Source organism: Entelurus aequoreus, linkage group LG06 (assembly GCF_033978785.1).
Source record: "Entelurus aequoreus isolate RoL-2023_Sb linkage group LG06, RoL_Eaeq_v1.1, whole genome shotgun sequence".
Classification (NCBI taxonomy): domain Eukaryota; kingdom Metazoa; phylum Chordata; class Actinopteri; order Syngnathiformes; family Syngnathidae; genus Entelurus; species Entelurus aequoreus.
This window is the reverse complement of record NC_084736.1, coordinates 8,364,305-8,383,443: the sequence shown is the minus strand read 5'-3', so window position 1 is coordinate 8,383,443 and position 19,139 is coordinate 8,364,305. Positions and strand designations below refer to the sequence as shown.

At 39.3% G+C, this 19,139-nt stretch overlaps 1 protein-coding gene across 2 annotated transcripts in view; it reads right to left on the bottom strand.

The window, feature by feature from the left end:
* The window catches only part of LOC133651808 (sorting nexin-8-like), a 30,418-nt gene extending 11,460 nt beyond the window's left edge, over positions 1–18,958 (bottom strand). The window contains exons 1-12 of one of the 2 annotated variants that reach the window (XM_062049950.1): positions 18,811–18,958; positions 18,622–18,688; positions 18,181–18,308; positions 15,704–15,833; positions 10,908–11,098; positions 6,465–6,585; positions 6,249–6,385; positions 6,032–6,112; positions 5,816–5,976; positions 427–556; positions 258–326; positions 37–186 (exon numbers count right to left, since the gene is read on the bottom strand). In XM_062049950.1, coding sequence (XP_061905934.1) covers positions 37–186; positions 258–326; positions 427–556; positions 5,816–5,976; positions 6,032–6,112; positions 6,249–6,385; positions 6,465–6,585; positions 10,908–11,098; positions 15,704–15,833; positions 18,181–18,308; positions 18,622–18,658 — 1,335 coding nt within the window. In that variant the 5' untranslated portion in view covers positions 18,659–18,688; positions 18,811–18,958. Of the gene's footprint in view, positions 1–36; positions 187–257; positions 327–426; positions 557–5,815; positions 5,977–6,031; positions 6,113–6,248; positions 6,386–6,464; positions 6,586–10,907; positions 11,128–15,703; positions 15,837–18,180; positions 18,309–18,621; positions 18,689–18,810 lie in introns of those variants that run through there. The other variant, XM_062049951.1, reaches the window with a different exon arrangement.
* Between the last annotated feature and the right edge of the window lie 181 nt (positions 18,959–19,139).

Here is a 19,139-nt window from a genome sequence, read left to right as displayed (position 1 = left end):
CACGGTACTTAGTTGTAGGTTTTTAATGTGCAGTACCTGAACAATTCGCGATTCGAGCTGCACTACCGATGCCTGTTCCTTGGGCTGCACAGTGGCGCTCATCATCTGCCTCTTCATCACGCTGTACTTGTGCAGCGCTCGCTGGTGCTCGTGGAGCACGCCCTTCTCGTGGCGCTCGCACAGGTCCTGGAGAAGGGACCGAGGTTGACATTTTCTACCTTTTTTATAGGATGATGGAAGTTGAGAAAAGGACTCACTCTGTACGACTGGAGCAAATCCAGGAAAAAATGCAGTCTTTCCACAACATCGTCCTCCTCCCGTCTCGCCTGTGGACATTTAGCACAACATGTTTGTTTACTTGTGCCTTCAGCGGTGCCAGTTCTTGATTGAGATGAGCAACCCGCAAAAAAAAAAAAAAGTTATTACCTGTTGACCGGCTTTGTCCGAGAGCACGGCAAACTCTACTGACAGACTCTTTAGGGATTGACACAGGCGGCCCCAAGTACTCTGTGATGAAGCCAACGACGGAAGGGACGACGTTTCTGAGCCCAACGTGCTGCGTGAAAAGATTTATACATGAACTTTGTTATTGTACCTTATTAGTAGAGATGTCCGATAATGGCTTTTTTGACGATATCCGATATTGTCCAACTCTTAATTACCAATTCCGATAACAACCGATACCAGTATATACAGTCGTGGAATTAACACATTATTATGCCTAATTTTGTTGTGATGCCCCACTGGATGCATTAAACAACGTAACAAGGTTTTCCAAAATAAATCAACTCAAGTTATGGAAAAAAAATGCTAACATGGCACTGCCATATTTATTATTGAAGTCACAAAGTGCATGATTTTTTTTAACATGCCTCAAAAAAGCAGCTTGGAATTTGGGACATGCTCTCCCTGAGAGAGCATGAGGAGGTTGAGGTGGGGGTGTATATTGTAGCGTCCCGGAAGAGTTAGTGCTGCAAGGGGTTCTGGGTATTTGTTCTGTTGTGTTACGGTGCGGATGTTCTCCCGAGATGTGTTTGTCATTCTTGTTTGGTGTGGGTTCACAGTGTGGCGCAGATTTGTAACAGTGGTAAAGTTGTTTATACGTCCACCCTCAGTGTGACCTGTATGGCTGTTGACCAAGAAGAGCCGTAGATATTATGTGACTGGGTCGGCACGCAAAGGCAGTGTCTTTAAGGTTTATCGGCGCTCTGTACTTCTCCCTACGTCCGTGTACACAGCGGCGTTTTAAAAAGTCATACATTTTACTTTTTTGAAACAGATACCGATAATTTCCGATATCACATTTTAAAGCATTTATCGGCCGATAATATCGGCAGTCCGATATCATCGGACATCTCTACTTATTAGTGTATAGGATGAAAGAAGTCAAGTGTTATTTTCCACAGTGAAGTACATTAAATAAATCTCATCAACAAAATAACAGACTTTTTCCAATTCAGACCATATTTTCGGTACATTAGATGGAATCTTTACCTGAGATGTTTTGACTGTCGTCTGGTCACCTGACCATCAAATATACCGTATTTTTCGGACTATAAGTCGCAGTTTTTTTCATAGTTTGGCCGGGGGTGCGACTTATACTCAGGAGCGACTTATGTGTGAAATTAACACATTACCGTAAAATATCAAATACAATTATTTAGCTCATTCACGTAAGAGACTAGACGTATAAGATTTCATGGGATTTAGCGATTAGGAGTGACAGATTGTTTGGTAAACGTATAGCATGTTCTATATGTTATAGTTATTTGAATGACTCTTACCATAATATGTTACGTTAACATACCAGGCACGTTCTCAGTTGGTTATTTATGCCTCATATAACCAGTGTTGGGACTAACGCGTTACTAAGTAAGTTAGTTATTTGATAAAATCCAACACTAAGAATAGACATTTGAAAGGCAATTTAAAAAAAATAAAGAATAGTGAACAGGAGGCTGAATAAGTGTACGTTATATGCAGTGTTGGGTTAGTTACTGAAAACCAGTAACTAGTTACAATTACTAGTTACTTTATTTCAAAAGTAACTCAGTTACTAACTCAGTTACTTACACCAAAAAGTGATGAGTTACTGTGAAAAGTAACTATTTAGTTACTCCCCCCCCTTTTTTTTAAGGCTCCCATTAATGCCCTTTTAGCCTTCATTTCAGTACTGTTATTGCACTGGAGAATAATACAATCTGTTGATCAACTTGACTTAGTTAGTTTCGGCGGTAACTAGTAATCTAACGCGTAATTTTTTTATATACAGTAACTCAGTTACCGTTACTGCATGATGCGTTACTGCGTTATTTTTATGTAGTATCGGCTAGAAACTGAAGATCTGAGTGGGTTTTATTGGAGCGCTCCGGTGGAAAAGAAGAGGCGTGCTTTCCCTCACCCACAGAAAGCACGCCTCCCCGCAGGTCTAACAACCTCCACTTTACCCGGAAGAGGGTCTTTACAGCTGAGGGTGAATGACGAGCCCGGCGGTTTGTTGCAACTTTGTGACTTTGTTGCACGCAGCCATCCACCAAGCTAGAGCACCTACACGCACTCACTGTCGCCGCTCCCTCACCTCTCTCGCCCACTCACTCACTGACGTCACTCACCTCTCATGCTGTCATATCTTAAAGGGCCACACACACACACACACACACATACTGACAAGACATCATGGCGAGCCAGAAGTCGAGTTTTTTAACATGGAGACATTCTCAATACTTTTCTTTTGTCGAGCACAAAGAAAATAACATTTTAGTTAAATGTAAGTTGTGTCTTGGATCAAAGATCCTATCTACTTAGAGTTAAAGTTGAAGTGCCATTATGTTGCAGCTATTTAAAATAGTTTTGTCAATTTTTTCTGGCCTGAAATAAATTGGCCCTTTGAAACATATCTTTGTCTTTGTGTGTCGTATGTAGACCACATTGTTTGTGTGTTGTATGTAGACCACATTGTTTGTGTGTTGTATGGAGACCACATTGTTTGTATGTTGTCTGTAGACCACATTGTTTGTATGTTGTCTGTAGACCACATTGTTTGTGTGTTGTATGTAGACCACATTGTTTGTGTGTTGTATGTAGACCACATTGCTTTCTGAGTTCAGTGATGCAAATGCATGTCAAGTTGATCAACAGATTGTATTATTCTCCAGTGCAATAACAGTACTGAAATGAAGGCTAAAAGGGCATTAATGGGAGCCTTAAAAAAAAGGGGGGGAGTAACTAAATAGTTACTTTTCACAGTAACTCATCACTTTTTGGTGTAAGTAACTGAGTTGGTAACTGAGTTACTTTTGAAATAAAGTAACTAGTAATTGTAACTAGTTACTGGTTTTCAGTAACTAACCCAACACTGCATATAACGTACACTTATTCAGCCTGCTGTTCACTATTCTTTATTTTTTTTAAATTGCCTTTCAAATGTCTATTCTTAGTGTTGGATTTTATCAAATAAATTTCCCCAAAAATGCGACTTATACTCCAGTGCGACATATAGTTTTTTTTCCTTCTTTATTATGCATTTTCGGCCGGTGTGACTTAGACTCCGGACGACTTATAGTCCGAAAAATACGATACTGAAAATATGGTCTGATTACAAGTACATTTTAAAAAGTATATGAATAAGAAGACATAATGAACCTTTTTGAGCAAATTAACAGACTCACAACTGAAGTTATATTTAAAATATAACAATACAGTATATATTTGTCAATAGTCTTATGTAGTGCCTTTTTAGTATAAAATTATAAGGAATATAGGGCCCTATTCTCCCAAGTGCTTAACTGAAAAAAGCTGCATAATTGTGCAGAAACTGGCTGCGCAGCATTCTCCCCATCCACTTAAAGCCTGAAAAACTTAAACGTAAACCAGATCATTTAATTTGAGTTTGTGTGACTTCCTGTTTAACCCAAGCAGATTTTAGCTTAATTGCACGGCTGTTTTGCGGTGAGCGGCAAATATAGAAGCACTGTGTATATTTAGCGCAGGAATGTTGAATAGCAGCGACATGGTGGAAGCTGAACACATTGACTTGAATTAAAACGAGTCCGTTCCGCATCCAGTGGAAATCTGGGGGTTAAATGTGGGTGTTCCCTTGTCAAATCCAAGTTTGCGCATTTTCTCCCATCGACTTAAGTAGATATCATTTTTTTTACTCATGTTTTGGTGATGTGTTTATGGCCGACAAAGAGTTTTGCTCAGTAAAGTGATGGATGGAATTCATGTCCTCAAAGCGTCTCGACAGACGTTACAATATTTGAACAATGATGACGAAAACTGTTTTCTCTGTGGTGTCCGTGTGTCGAAAATTGTTATGTGCTTATTTTTTTATTTGATTTTGTGCGTGGCATAGATTTGCCGTGCGTAGAGGACGCTTGGCAGTGCGCAATTGCACAGGCGCGCACCTTAGAGGGAACGTTGGCTGTGACCCAATACTATTAAAGGCCTACTGAAATGAATTTTTTTATTTAAACGGGGATAGCAGATCCATTCTATGTGTCATACTTGATCATTTCGCGATATTGCCATATTTTTGCTGAAAGGATTTAGTAGAGAAAATCGACGATAAAGTTCGCAACTTTTGCTCGCTGATAAAAAAAGCCTTGCCTGTACCGGAAGTAGCGTGACGCCACAGGAGGTAATATTCCTCACAATTTTCCTTTGTTTACAATGGAGCGAGAGAGATTTGGAGCGACGATTACCCCATTAATTTGAGCGAGGATGAAAGATTTGTGGATGAGGAACGTTAGAGTGAAGAACTAGAGGCAGTGCAGGACGTATCTTTTTTCGCTCTGACCGTAACTTAGGTACAAGCTGGCTCATTGGATTCCACACTCTCTCCTTTTTCTATTGTGGATCACGGATTTGTATTTTAAACCACCTCGGACACTATATCCTCTTGAAAATGAGAGTCGAGCACGCGAAATGGACATTCAAAGTGACTTTTATCTCCACGACAATAGATCGGTGACACACTGAGCTAACGTGATAGCATCGTTCTCAAATGCAGATAGAAACAGAATAAATAAATCCCTGACTGGAAGGATAGACAGAAGATCAACAATACTATTAAACCATGGACATGTAACTACACGGTTAATAATTCTCAGCCTGGTAAAGCTTAACAATGCTGTTGCTAACGACGCTAAGGCTAATTTAGCAACTTAGCAACCGGACCTCACAGAGCTATGATAAAAACATTAGCGCTCCACCTACGCCAGCCAGCCCTCATCTGCCCATCAACAGCCGCGCTCACCTGCGTTCCAGCGATCGACGGCGCGACGAAGGACTTCATCCGTGGGTTTGGCGGCTAGCATCGGCTAGGCGTCTGCTAAGTCCTTGTTGTGTTGCTACAGCCAGCCGCTAATACACCGATCGATCCCACCTACAACGTTCTTCTTTGCAGCCTCCATTGTTCATTAAACAAATTGCAAAAGATTCACCAACACAGATGTCCAGAATACTGCGGAATTATGAAATGAAAACAGAGCTTTTTTGTATTGTATTCAATGGAGAAGGCATACCTCTGTTCCCCGGGCTACGTCACGCGCATACGTCATCCTTCGAAGGCTTTTTCAACCGGAAGTGTGGCGGGAAATTTAAAATTGCACTTTATAAGTTAACCCGGCCGTATTGGCATGTGTTGCAATGTTAAGATTTCATCATTGATATATAAACTATCAGACTGCGTGGTCGCTAGTAGTGGCTTTCAGTAGTCCTTTAAGTGAAACAGCACTTCCTTTGTACTGCAGGGGGTCAGAATTCCATTTCTTTTAGCAGCCCTCTGGAATTACACTCCTATAATAGCAAATACCTGAGCTCTCTGCCAAACAGGAGGAGGTCGCTGGCATTCCCCTTGGAGCGCTCTGCGATCTTCTCGGCTCGCTCCCGCAGCTTGTAGAAGCTGTTGTGGATGCTCTTGATCAGCTCTCTGCTCAGGGAGAACTGCGTCTGGATGTCGGCAGGGAGGTAGTCCTGGAAAACGCAGGAGTGTGAGCGCTGGAATTTAGCAGAATTGTGGGTAGCAGACCTTCGCCTGAGTCGCAATTCTGTTGGTCATGAACTCATCGCCTGTTTTCTTGTAAGCGTCACGCAGCCTGATCTGGACATCCTGTTTGGGAAGCAGGTAGAAAAGAGTGGTAGTGGGAAAGGGTGTGTGTGGAAAAGGAACAATGACTAACTGAAGTCGTCATGGTTTGGATTGCAGAGGCAGCAAGTTTTTTTTTTGAGAAAAGAAAAACACGTACAGAGCCACTGAAGGTGAGGAAGGTCTTGACCAGCTCATCCTCTGAGAAGAAGGGGTGCTTGGCCACCAGGTTGATGAATCGGCCCAGCGCACGCCGCCTCCCCTCGATGAACTCGCGATCGGAAACAGAGGTCAGGACTGTGAACCACAGCGAAAAAAGCTTCAAAATATCAGGACATAGAACCAAATATGGACAATCCACGTGTATTTGTTGTACCTCCTTTCAACATTCGTTTAGGAGGAAGCGATGGCACCACTCTGTAGGCGAAACGTTGCAGCAGAACCTCGTGGAAGACGTCAAAATCGCTGTAGCGTCGATAAACTGATATTTTGAAACGCTGGGAGGCAAATAGTGAGAATCAGAAAAAGTGCACAATGACTTAGTATTTGTGAGATAAACAATCAACAAGGAAATGCACCGTTGTACTGTAGATGATGACCACATTGTACCTCACCCATCATTTCCATGATTTTATTACAAAACCCAAAACCAGTGAAGTTGGCACGTTAAGTAATTCATAAATAAAAACAGAATACAATGATTTTCAAGTCATTTAACTTATATTCAATTGAATAGACTGCAAAGACAAGATATTTCATGTTCGAACAGAGAAACTGAATTTTTTTTTGCAAATAATCATTACCTTAGAATTTAATGGCAGCAACACATTGCAAAAAAGTTGTCACAGGGGCATTTTTACCACTGTGTTACATGACCTTTCCTTTTAACAACACTCAGTAAACGTTTGGGAACTGAGGAGACACATTTTTGAAGCTTTTCAGGTGGAATTATTTCCCATTCTTGCTTGATGTACAGCTTAAGTTGTTCAACAGTCCGGCAGTGTTTCCCACACATTCATTTATTTGTGGCGGCCCGCCACAAAAGAATTACGTCCGCCACAAATAAAAAAAATATATATATTTTTTTTTGTCCTGTCCAGCTTCTCAGGCAAATCATATAGTTGATGTAGATGCCCATATAGGCTGTTCAGATTTACTTTACAAAAGAGAAGTGTAGGATACTTCTCTTGTTGCCTTATTTGTATTTGACCACTACTGTTTTCTGTTTATTTGTTACTGACTGTGGCAGGACACCTCTGCTTCTGTTTCACTTTATGTTGCTGGTAAATAATATGGTTGTAGTAGTAGGCTAAAGTTAAATTATTTAGTATGCACTAATTAAAGGGGCAGAGCTTTAAGAGACATTTTAGCTTTTATATTTTATAAAATATATTTTTTGTAAGAACCACAATTAATAAATATATTTCAGTGAATAACTTATTGTTCAAATCTGTATATAAATATGTACATAAAGTGTTGTAATTATATTGTAAAATGGATGAATGGATGGATGGATGGATGGACGCTTAAAACAAAACTGTCATTATTAATTAGTAAGTATACATTTTTGAGCCTTTTTAGAGAAAATCATATAATTGTAGTAAATTATGCAAATTACTCGATGATGTCATGGTGACCACGCCCCCACCGCCACAGGTATCTTGGCAGTTTATGGGAAACACTGAGTCCGGGGTCTCCGTTGTGGTATTTTACTCTTCATAACGCGCCACACATTTTCAATGGGAGACAGGTCTGGACTACAGGCAGGCCAGTCTAGTACCCGCACTCTTTTACTACGAAGCCACACTGTTGGAACACCTGGTTTGGCATTGTCTTGCTGAAATAAGCAGGGGCGTCCATGATAGCGTTGCTTGGATGGCAACATATGTTGCTCCAAAACCTGTATGTACCTTTCAGCATTAATGGTGCCTTCACAGATGTGTAAGTTACCCATGTCTTGGGCACTAATACACCCCCATACCATCACACATGCTGGCTTTTACACTTTGCGCCTAGAACAATCTGAATGGTTATTTTCCTCTTTGATCCGGAGGATATCCTTTACACACTGATATCGCTTTTAGATGCTGTACCGCCTGAGGGTTCGAAGGTCCGTAATATCATCGCTTACGTGCAGGGATTTCTCCAGATTCTCTGAACCTTTTGATGATATTATGGACTGTAGATGGTGAAATCCCTAAATTCCTTGCAATAGCTGGTTGAGAAATGTTGTTCTTAAACTGTTGGACAATTTGCTCACTCTTTTGTTCACAAAGTGGTGACCCTCGCCGCATCCTTGTTTGTGAATGACTGAGCGTTTCATGGAAGCTGCTTTTACACCCAATCATGGTTCCCAATTAGCCTGTTCACCTGTGGGACGTTCCAAATAAGTGTTTGATGAGCATTCCTCAACTTTATCAGTCATTTTTGCCACTTGTGCCAGGGATGATGTTTGTTAAGAAATTATTGATATCGATGCCATTATCGAATCCTCTTATCAAACCGATTCCTTATCGATTCTCTTATCGAATCCAGATAGGTTGATGTATATGGTATACTTGGTTTAACAAAAACTCACTTTTGGCAGCCTTCACTTATATTTTTAAGAATAAAATAAAATATATAAATATTGACTGTTAGTGCCCCTTTAATTGGGCCACCTAAGAAAAATACACGCAGGGAAAATCCTGCATTAATTTGTATTATTTATTAGACAGAGCTGCAAACTCTGGAGTGGTGTAGGCTACAAGATAACATTAACGTTATCAGACACAAATAAAAAGGTTAACGTTACCGTTAGCCACTGACTATGCTTAGGTAACGTTAGTCTAGCTAACATTACTGCAGTCCTGGTTGACATAAGAGGTAACGTTATTTTAGCCTAAAGGCTACAAGTGAGCAGATATGGAAATTAACCTGCAACAGTCCACGTTAGTTACTCACCGCCACTATCACTGGGACTGCAGGTTGAAGCAGAGGAAGAGGAGCGTGTTTCGTCATCTCTGTCGCTGCTTCTCCACGACACCTTTCTCTAACCTTCAGGTTATGTACGGCCTGAACATGTTTCAACATGTTTGTTGTACTGCTCCTCTTAGAGCAGGGGTGTCCAAAGTTTTTCCACTGAGGGCCGCACACGGAAAAATTAAAGCCTCCGGGGGCCATTTTGATAGTTTTCATTTTCAAATCATAACAAAATATATGGATTTTGTTTTTTTTACCTTTAGAGCTCCCGGGGACCATAAAGGGTCTAAGTCATTAAAATGTTAAAAACAAGTAAAATTATTTTATTTAACGCTTACAGTAAATCTCTACAGTATATCAACTTTAGGTTGATATAAAATTTAAAAAAACAAAAAGGTTTTATGCCTTTTCTGTCAAAGACAACTTTGTTTTTTATAGTAAAACTGAAATATTTCCCCCACTGCCCAAAACATTCAGAAATCAATGTTTGACGTGAAGTAATTAGAGCCTTAAAAACATCAATAATGCAAGCCACCATTGATATTAATTCATTGTTTTTTTTGAGTAATCACAGTGAAAAGATAAATAAAATCCCATTAAATATATTTAGGATACAAAAGGTGCCCCACTCATAAAGTGATACATTTGTAATAGTTTTTTTTTACTTTCAATACTTATGTTACGAGATCTACTTCAGATATATCTGTCGATTTTACGTTTGAACTATTATTTTGTTTGTTTTATGCTCTTTTGTCAAAGAAAACGTTGATGTTTTTGTATGGCAACCACACAATATATGCAATATTTTCCACATAAAACATTTTAAAGTGAAATATTTGAAATAATTGGAGCCTTGAATAAGTCAATAATTCATTATAACATTGATTTTTTAATTTTTTTTAAGCAATGGCAAAAAAAATAAAAATAAAGGTAAACAAAAGAAAAAAAGCAGCCTGCATGGCAGCTTTGTGTCAACATTGCAACTTTTTCTAGTTAGATTTCACCTCATTCCACTTTTTGTAATGTTTATTTTTTATTTTTGCAATAGCATTTCCAGAATGTGTGGCGGGCCGGTAAACAATTAGCTGCGGGCTGCAAATGGGCCCCGGGCCGCACTTTGGATACCCCTGCCTTAGAGGAAAGCGAAGCCTGGCAATAATTGCAGATAGCCTTTTCCTCGTCGTATTTCTTAGTAAAGTGAAGCCATGCCTTGGAGCGTTTTTTCCCGTCCATTGTTGTTGCTGCTTCTGTATCTGCCGCCGAATGACTGAGCTACGTCATTTCCTGCGACGTGCCACAGGACATTTCCTGTGACACGGGATTCGAATAAAGAACCAAATATTTTTCTTTACTATAGTGGCTTCGATAACGGGAACCGTTTCTCAAAAAGGGATTCGAATCCATGGAATCGGTTCTTTTCTTATCGAACAATCGGGAGAACCGGTTTCCGAACATCATCCCTACACACGACCTGGATGAATGAGAACATCCATACGTACGGAGACAATTTATGATGATTGGTTGGTGTTCATATAAAATTATGGACTGGCCAATCAGAGGCAAGATAGGCGGGGTCATCGAAACTTGTAAGCAAAATCCTAACAGTCGCACACTCATGTTACATGATGACAAGGGAGTCGGAGACAGAGGGACGCTGCAAGCTGACAACTCACCAAAAAAAAAAAAACATACTTGAAGTTAAGGAATAAAGGACTCCGATTTTAGTTTTTTTGGGGTGATTTTAGGCCCAATGTGTTGATACCTTCGCTGTAGTTTTACACAGCCAAATGTATTTGTCCAATTCACTCGCATATAAACCTGTGGAGTCTTCAGGTTTGAGTACTATGGGCTTCCTTACCTGGCTGGTGACCTGGTACTCCACATGTTTGAGAAACAGGCCCTTTTTCTCCGGTATGAGCTCCACCTGGACACTGTCTCTGCCGAGATGCTGGTCCAACGTCTGCGACAGTGTCAGCACGTCTTCCTGAACGGGCTGCATCCTAAGAGCACACAAGTCCCCCAACTCCCCCAGCTGAGGCTTCGGTAGCTCTGTAACACACACAGCCAACAGCCCCCAACTTCTAATATTTACACACGAGCACTGATAATACTAAACACTTATTTCACTACCCTCAGCCGCAATGTAGCTCAAGTGTGAGGAATGCCGGTTTTGAAAGTATCTCGGTTTTCTTTGTCGCAATACGTGCCGTACGCAGGGTTCTAGGTCTTTCCCGTGCATTCCAAAAAAGGTCATAAAATTGAATGCGACGAATGCACAAAACTTATTCTTGCACAAAGAGGAAGTGGCATGCAGCTGGCCACACCTGAAATAACAAAAGTCTTTAAATAATCCCCTGCAAGTTAACCTAATGGCTATAAAGTATTGACAACATTTTTGCTATAAAAAAGGAGGTTGGTATGAAGATGCAGGTTCAAACTTTTTTATATATATTAGTAGTTTTAACTTAACGCAGGGGTTTCAAACTCCATTTATCTGGGTGAGGCTGGGCCACACGAAGTATTCAGAATAACGTTTTAACCATGTGACTAAATGTGTTAACTACTTCTACCAGCACAATGACCCTGAGCTATGGTAGGTAGCTATAAATGTCAAATTGAATGTAAAAATTGCAAATTTTGAAGAGGGGTCATCTGATCTGATGACCCCTCCGATATTGGCAAAAAAACAAGTGCGGTTGATCTCGGCTTACATGTAAAATGTCTGATATAAGCTCCGATACAAGCAGTCCTGCAGAGTATTTACTTGTGCAAATCTGGATAGCCAGTTAACATCCAAATGTCTTCCAATAAGCATAAATGTTTTTTTGTTGACATCTGGAGGCCACAATAAATCATGAAGTTGAGCTCAAGGAGTAAGTCAAATGATCCAAACACATTTGTCACTGGATACTTTCAAAAACACTTCTGCCTTGGTGAATTTTTATCTGTAAGTAATAAGCAACTATAATTGTTTAACACCGTAATTTCCGGACTATAAGCCGCTACTTTTCCCCCTCGTTCTGGTCCCTGCGGCTTATACAAGGGTGCGGCTTATTTACGGCCTGTTCTTCTCCGACATCGACAAAGAGGATTTCGGTGGTTTTAGTACGCAGGAGGAAGACGATGACACAATGATTAAAGACTGACTTTTCATATACCGGTAGGCTGGTTATTTTGATAACGTACAGGCGAGCACTTTGTATTACTTTGCACCGTTGTATTATTTGTACTCTGCACGAATGCTGTTCGCCATGTCAAAGATGTGAAAGTTTGATTGAATGATTGAAAGATTTATTGTTAATAAATGGGACGCTTTGCGTTCCCAAATAGTCATCTCTGTCCCGACAATCCCCTCCGTGGTAGCAGGAACCCCTATATACTACGCTAATTACACATCAAAACCCTGCGGCTTATAGTCGGGTGCGGCTTATATATGGAGCAATCTGTATTTTCCCCTAAATTTAGCTGGTGCGGCTTATAGTCAGGTGCGGCTTATAGTCCGGAAATTACGGTACTTGTTTACATGGACAAATGTGCTGTTTTAGACTGTAATATTGTATAATTAGGACACTTGTTTTGACTGTATGTCTAGCTTGTGTGCTATTGTGTGCTTAGCTGTTGTGTAACTGCTAGCTCGTACTAGCCTATAGCCAACAATGTTGACCTTTTTGCAAATGATTTGACTAAAATATAAGAATTTACTATTCTTATATTTTAGTCAAATAATAAGATAAGAATAGACCGTGTAGAATTGGATGGATTTGAAATCATAAGTCAAGCAGATATTATTATTTTTATTTTAACAAAAAAAAGTTTGACATGTATGATAGTATAATATTTGTTGCATTATTAGATAATATTAAAGTTTAAAAGATATGGAGTTGTGTGCAATACATGTATTTTTTTATGTCAAAATGAAAACAAAGAATACATTGACATTATTTCAAGGCTTTTATGGGCCACTTTAAATAACATATGTGGGGGTTCTTTGGTTGGTTCGTCTCGTATTAGACAAAAGGTGCGTACCCATTCAATTGGCCCATTTTTTTTTTTTTTGTTCGAGAATAGCGTTGCCATGGTAACACAAAATGTTCCCAATTTAGATTTCCGCCATTGGCGCAAACGAGACCTTTCCAACAGTATAACATATGTGGGGGTTCGTTGGTCGGTTCGTCTTGTAGTAGACTTAAGAGAAACGTGCGGAACAAGAATACCATATTTTTCGTATTATTAGTCGCTGCGGAGTATAAGTCGCACCGGCCGAATATGCATAATAAAGAAGGAAGAAAACATATATAAATCGCAGTAGAGTATAAGTCGCATTTTTTTGGGAAATGTATTTGATAAAAGCCAACACCAAGAATAGACATTTGAAAGGCAATTTAAAATAAATAAAGAATAGTGAACAACAGGCTGAATAAGTGTACGTTATATGAGGCATAAATAACCAACTGAGAACGTGCCTGGTATGTTAACGTAACATATTATGGTAAGAGTCATTCAAATAACTATAACATATAGAACATGCTATACGTTTACCAAACAATCTGTCACTCCTAATCGCTAAATCCCATGAAATCTTATACGTCTAGTCTCTTACGTGAATGAGCTAAATAATATTATTTGATATTTTACGGTAATGTGTTAATAATTTCACACATAAGTCGCTCCTGAGTATAAGTCGCACCCCCGGCCAAACTATGAAAAAAACTGCAATTTATAATCCGAAAAATACGGTAATAAAAGTTGAAGTATGAACAATAATAATAATAATAATATGGGCTGCTGGCATTGCAGCAGGCCCATAACAATTTGTCGCCCAGGGTGTGCGGGCCGCAATGACACTTAATCGGAGGGCCACAAAATATGGGGCTGCAAATTTGAGAATCCTGTTTTAACAATGTTTATCTTTTCAATCAATGTCATCAATCAATCAATGTTTATTTATATAGCCCTAAATCACTTTTGATATTTAACTACCGTATTTTTCGGGCTATAAGTCACAGTTTTTTTTCATAGTTTGGCCGGGGGTGCGACTTATACTCAGGAGCGACTTATGTGTGGAATTATTAACACATTACCGTAAAATATCAAATAATATTATTTAGCTCATTCACGTAAGAGACTAGACGTATAAGATTTCATGGGATTTAGCGATTAGGAGTGACAGGTTTTTTGGTAAACGTATTGCATGTTCTATATGTTATAGTTATTGGAATGACTCTTACCATAATGTTACGTTAACATACCAGGCACGTTCTCAGTTGGTTATTTATGCCTCATATAACGTACACTTATTCAGCCTGTTGTTCACTATTTATTTATTGATCTTAAATTGCCTTTCAAATGTCTATTCTTGGTGTTGAATGAATGAATTAATTTGAATGAAATAAGTTTATTTCGGTCATATAATCAACCATCAACCATTTTGTGTGACCAGTTTAAGAGTACAGATTATACATATATAACAATCATACACATTTACACACAAAAAGAAAAGAAAAGAAAAAGAATGACCGAAAAAGGAATAGGCTGAAGCCAAGGCTTATATTTGCCTATCCTATACCTTCACTGAAAATATGATTACCTGGAACATCAACGTTAAAAAGACGAAAAAAATCAATGGGATGAAAATAATTGTTACTATATTTTATAATTTTCAATTATTTCACCTTTCAATGTTTTCTTAAACCTTAACAAAGAAGTACCGGTACATGTCTTCAGCTCATCACTGAGCTTGTTCCACCATTTAACTCCTAAAGCTGAAATACATTTGTATTTTATATTCGTTCTTGCTTTACCAATTTCAAAAATCAATATCGCCCGTAAATTATAGTTTTCTCCTCTTAATTGAAATAAGCTAAGAACACAAGCTGGAAGGCTGTTGTTCTTTACTCGAAACATAATTTCCATTGTTTTTAAACACACAATATCTGAACATTTTAACACATTAGAACTTATAAATAATGGATTGGTATGTTCATAGTAGCATGCTTTGTGTATTATTCTAATGACCCTTTTTTGAAGTTTAATTATTGGGTCTACGTTTGTTCTATAAACATTTCCCCAAACTTCAACACAATATGTTATATATGGAAAAATAAAAGAATAATATAACATATGCAGACATTTCTTATTCAACATGTGTTTTACTTTATAAAGAATAGCAATGGATTTGGATATTTTTCCCTTTATATATTCAATATGCGGTTTCCAACATAATTTATGATCAATTATTATTCCCAAGAATGTAGTTTCATATACTCTAATCGATTTCCACTAGATTTAATTTTAATTTTGCTTCACAATTTGTCCCTGCACCATTTGGTGTTGGGTTTTATCAAATAAATTTCCCCAAAAAATGCGACTTATACTCCAGTGCAACTTATATATGTTTTTTTCCTTCTTTATTATGCATTTTCGGCCGGTGCGACTTATACTCCGGAGCGACTTATACTCCGAAAAATACGGTATATAGGTTATTGACACTTACAATTTTTCATCTAGTCTTTTTTTAACATAGAAATCTTTCACTTTCTGTATGCTGTTTAAACAATGAGTGATAAAAGCGTTTACAAGCTTGAGCTTTGACACCCACCATCGTGACGACCGAACTACTAACTAAGCAAAAACATTTTTTATGCGGTTATCCACCTTGTATGTAGTTCTCCAGGACTTTGGGACTGGGCTGCTTCCCCTGCTGAGCGATGGCAATTAAAGCCAGCATTTTATAGAGTGTCAGCTTGCTCAGGAATCCGTCTGTAGAGTGGACGTGCTCGACTATCTGAAGGACAAAGACAGACAAGACAGTGTGTCACCGTCCCTCCGCAGCACCACATCTAAATACAACTGTGCTTGTCCTTTGTTGCGGAAAGTACACTGTGAACATGAATTGTGACCAGCCAATACTGTTAGTACTATCATGATTGTGATAAGTTTGGAGTTTCTGGAAAAATATGTCTCAAAACAAAACGGGGTCAAGTTCGCCTGCCCGGAAAAGGGCTGGGAAGATTGGAAAAGACGCTTTATCAACTTTCTTGGGTTTATTTCCCCCATTTAAATATTTACTGGAGCTTGTTAGTAGGGCTGGACGATTATGGGAAAAAATATTAATATCGATTAATATGATTGATAATGTAATCACGATTATTCATTTGAAAACATGAGTATTTTTTGTATCACCAAAACTTTAATTATAAAAAACCAGTGAAGTTGTCACGTTGTGTAAATGGTAAATAAAAACAGAATACAATGATTTGCAAATCCTTTTCAACCTATATTCTATTAAATAGACTGCAAAGACAAGATACTTAACGTTCGAACTGGAAAACCTGGCTATTGTTTGCAAATATTAGCTCATTTGGAATTTGATGCCTGCAACATGTTTCAAAAAAGATAGCACAAGAGGCAAAACAGACTGAGAAAGTTGAGGAATGCTCTTTAAACACTTATTTGGAACATGATTGGGTATAAAAGCATCTTCCATGAAATGCTCAGTCATTCACAAACAAGGATGGGGGTGAGGGGTCACCACTTTGTCAACAAATGCATGAGCAAATTGTCCAACAGTTTAAGAACAACATTTCTCAACCAGCTATTGCAAGGAATTTAGGAATTTCACCATCTACGCTCCGTAATATCATCAAAAGGGTCAGGGAATCTGGAGAAATCACTGCATGCAAGCGATGATATTACGGACCTTCGATCCCTCAGGCATCAAAAATCGACATCAGTGTGTAAAGGATATGACCACATGGGCTCGGGTACACTTTAGAAAACCACTGTCAGTAACTACAATTGGTCGCTACATCTGTAAGTGCAAGTTAAAACTCTACTAATGCAAAGCGAAAGCCATTTATCAACAACACCCAGAAAACGCCGCCGGCTTCGCTGGGCCCGAGATCATCTAAGATGGACTGATACAAAGTGTAAAAGTGTTCTGTGGTCTGACGAGTCCACATTTCAAATTGTTTTTGGAAACTGTGGACGTCGTGTCCTCAGGAATAAAGAGGAAAAAATCTGGATTATTATAGGCGCAAAGTTCAAAAGCCAGCATCTATGATGGTATGGGGGTGTATTAGTGCGTCCATGGTAACGTTGCTTGGATGGGAACAAATGTTGCTCCAAAACCTGTATGTACCTTTCAGCATTAATGGTGCCTTCACAGATGTGTAAGTTACCCATGTCTTGGGCACTAATACACCCCCATACCATCACACATGCTGGCTTTTACACTTCACGCCTATAACAGTCCGGATGGTTCTGTTCCTCTCTGGTCCGGAGGACATGACGTCCACAGTTTCCAAGAACAACTTGAAATGTTGACTCGTCAGACCACAGAACACTTTTCCACTTTGCTTCAGTCCATCTTAGATGAGCGAAGCCGGCAGCGTTTCTGGGTGTTGTTGATAAATGGCTTTCGCTTTGCATAATAGAGTTTTAACTCGCACCTACAGATGTAGCGACCAACTGTAGTTACTGACAGTTGTTTTCTGGAGTGTTCCTGAGCCCATGTGGTGATATCCTTTACACACTGATGTCGCTTTTTGATGCAGTACCGCCTGAGAGATCGATGGTCCATAACATCATCGCTAACGAGCAGGGATTTCTCCAGATTCTCTGAACCTTTTGATGATATTACAAACCGTAGATGGTGAAATCCCTAAATTCCTTGCAATAGCTCGTTGAGAAATGTTGTTCTTAAACTATTTGTTGACAAAGTGGTGACCCTCGCCTCATCCTTGTTTGTGAATGACTGAGCATTTCATGGAAGCTGCTTTTGGCACCCACCTGTTCCCAATGAGCCTGTTCACCTGTGGGACGTTCCAAATAAGTGTTTGAGGAGCATTCCTCAACTTTCTCGGTCATTTTTGCCACTTGTGCCAGCTCTTTTGAAATATGTTGCAGGCATCATTCAAAATGAGCTAATATTTGCAAAAAATAACAAAAGTTTTCCAGTTTGAACGTTAAGTATCTTGTCTTTGCAGTCTATTCAATTGAAAATAGGTTGAAAATGAATTGCAAATCATTGTATTCTGTTTTTAATTACCATCTCAACAACGTGCCAACTTTACTGGTTTTGGGTGTTGTAGTTTTGTTTTAGTTTTATTACCCTGTGTGTGGCACTTTACCTGGGCTTGAACGGCTTTGGAGAGTTTAGTCCTTTCCAGCAACCTATGGAAAACCTCCACTTGAACTTTTTCATCATTCCTGCAGCAGATGGCCTCGTAGACTTCTCTGTAATAAGCAGGGACTGAGCCTGGTTTCAAAAAGAAAACATGGTAAAAAAAAACAAAAAAACGGTTACATCAAATTAAACTTCCCCAGTTACAGTTTATTACTGTGTTTCCCATTTTACTGCAAGTTAGATGGAGTAATACAAAATAAACGTGCACAACACATATAGCCCAAAACCAACTCTGCTCTTTTTCAAGCACGCTCGGCTACCTCACCCGCACGTCAGACGACATTGTTTGAAATGCATGTTTACACTGCAAACATAATATCTTGCAAAAAAAAAAAAAAAAAGGCGCACAAGAGTCGGGCGCACGTCAGAAAAGGACACTTTGTACCTTCATTGATCTCCGCTGCCATGGCTCGGACTGTCATGTGAGCGCCACAATACCTCCATGTGACTTCCTGCAGGAAAGAAGACGGGAAAGAAAAAAAACCAAGTCATTTATTTCTTAAAGTTGTAGGCCGCTCTGGTTAAAGTCCAGCTCCCAGAAGGACACTGGGTAATATAAAGTGACATAACTAACTTATTTGAGGTAGAGTTTCGCCATTAATGTTCGGTCTGTCGTCGTCTAATTTAGCACCACTTCCTGTTGTCACGTCAGTTAGATTTATGTCCTGCTCCAGTGCGGGTTTTAGGAATCTCCCTACATATTTCACGTAAATACCCTTAAAATGCTGCCCTTGAGCGTGTTTTATTAATTCCCCCACATATCACGTGTGCCCAGTTTCACCAATTACACGTAAACACCCTTAAAAAAAAATGGTGACCACGCAATCCTGTGTGTAGTTGGCATTTTTCCGACGTCGCTTGAACGCGTCATTAGCCCACTGTTTGCTATACTCAGCCTCCGGG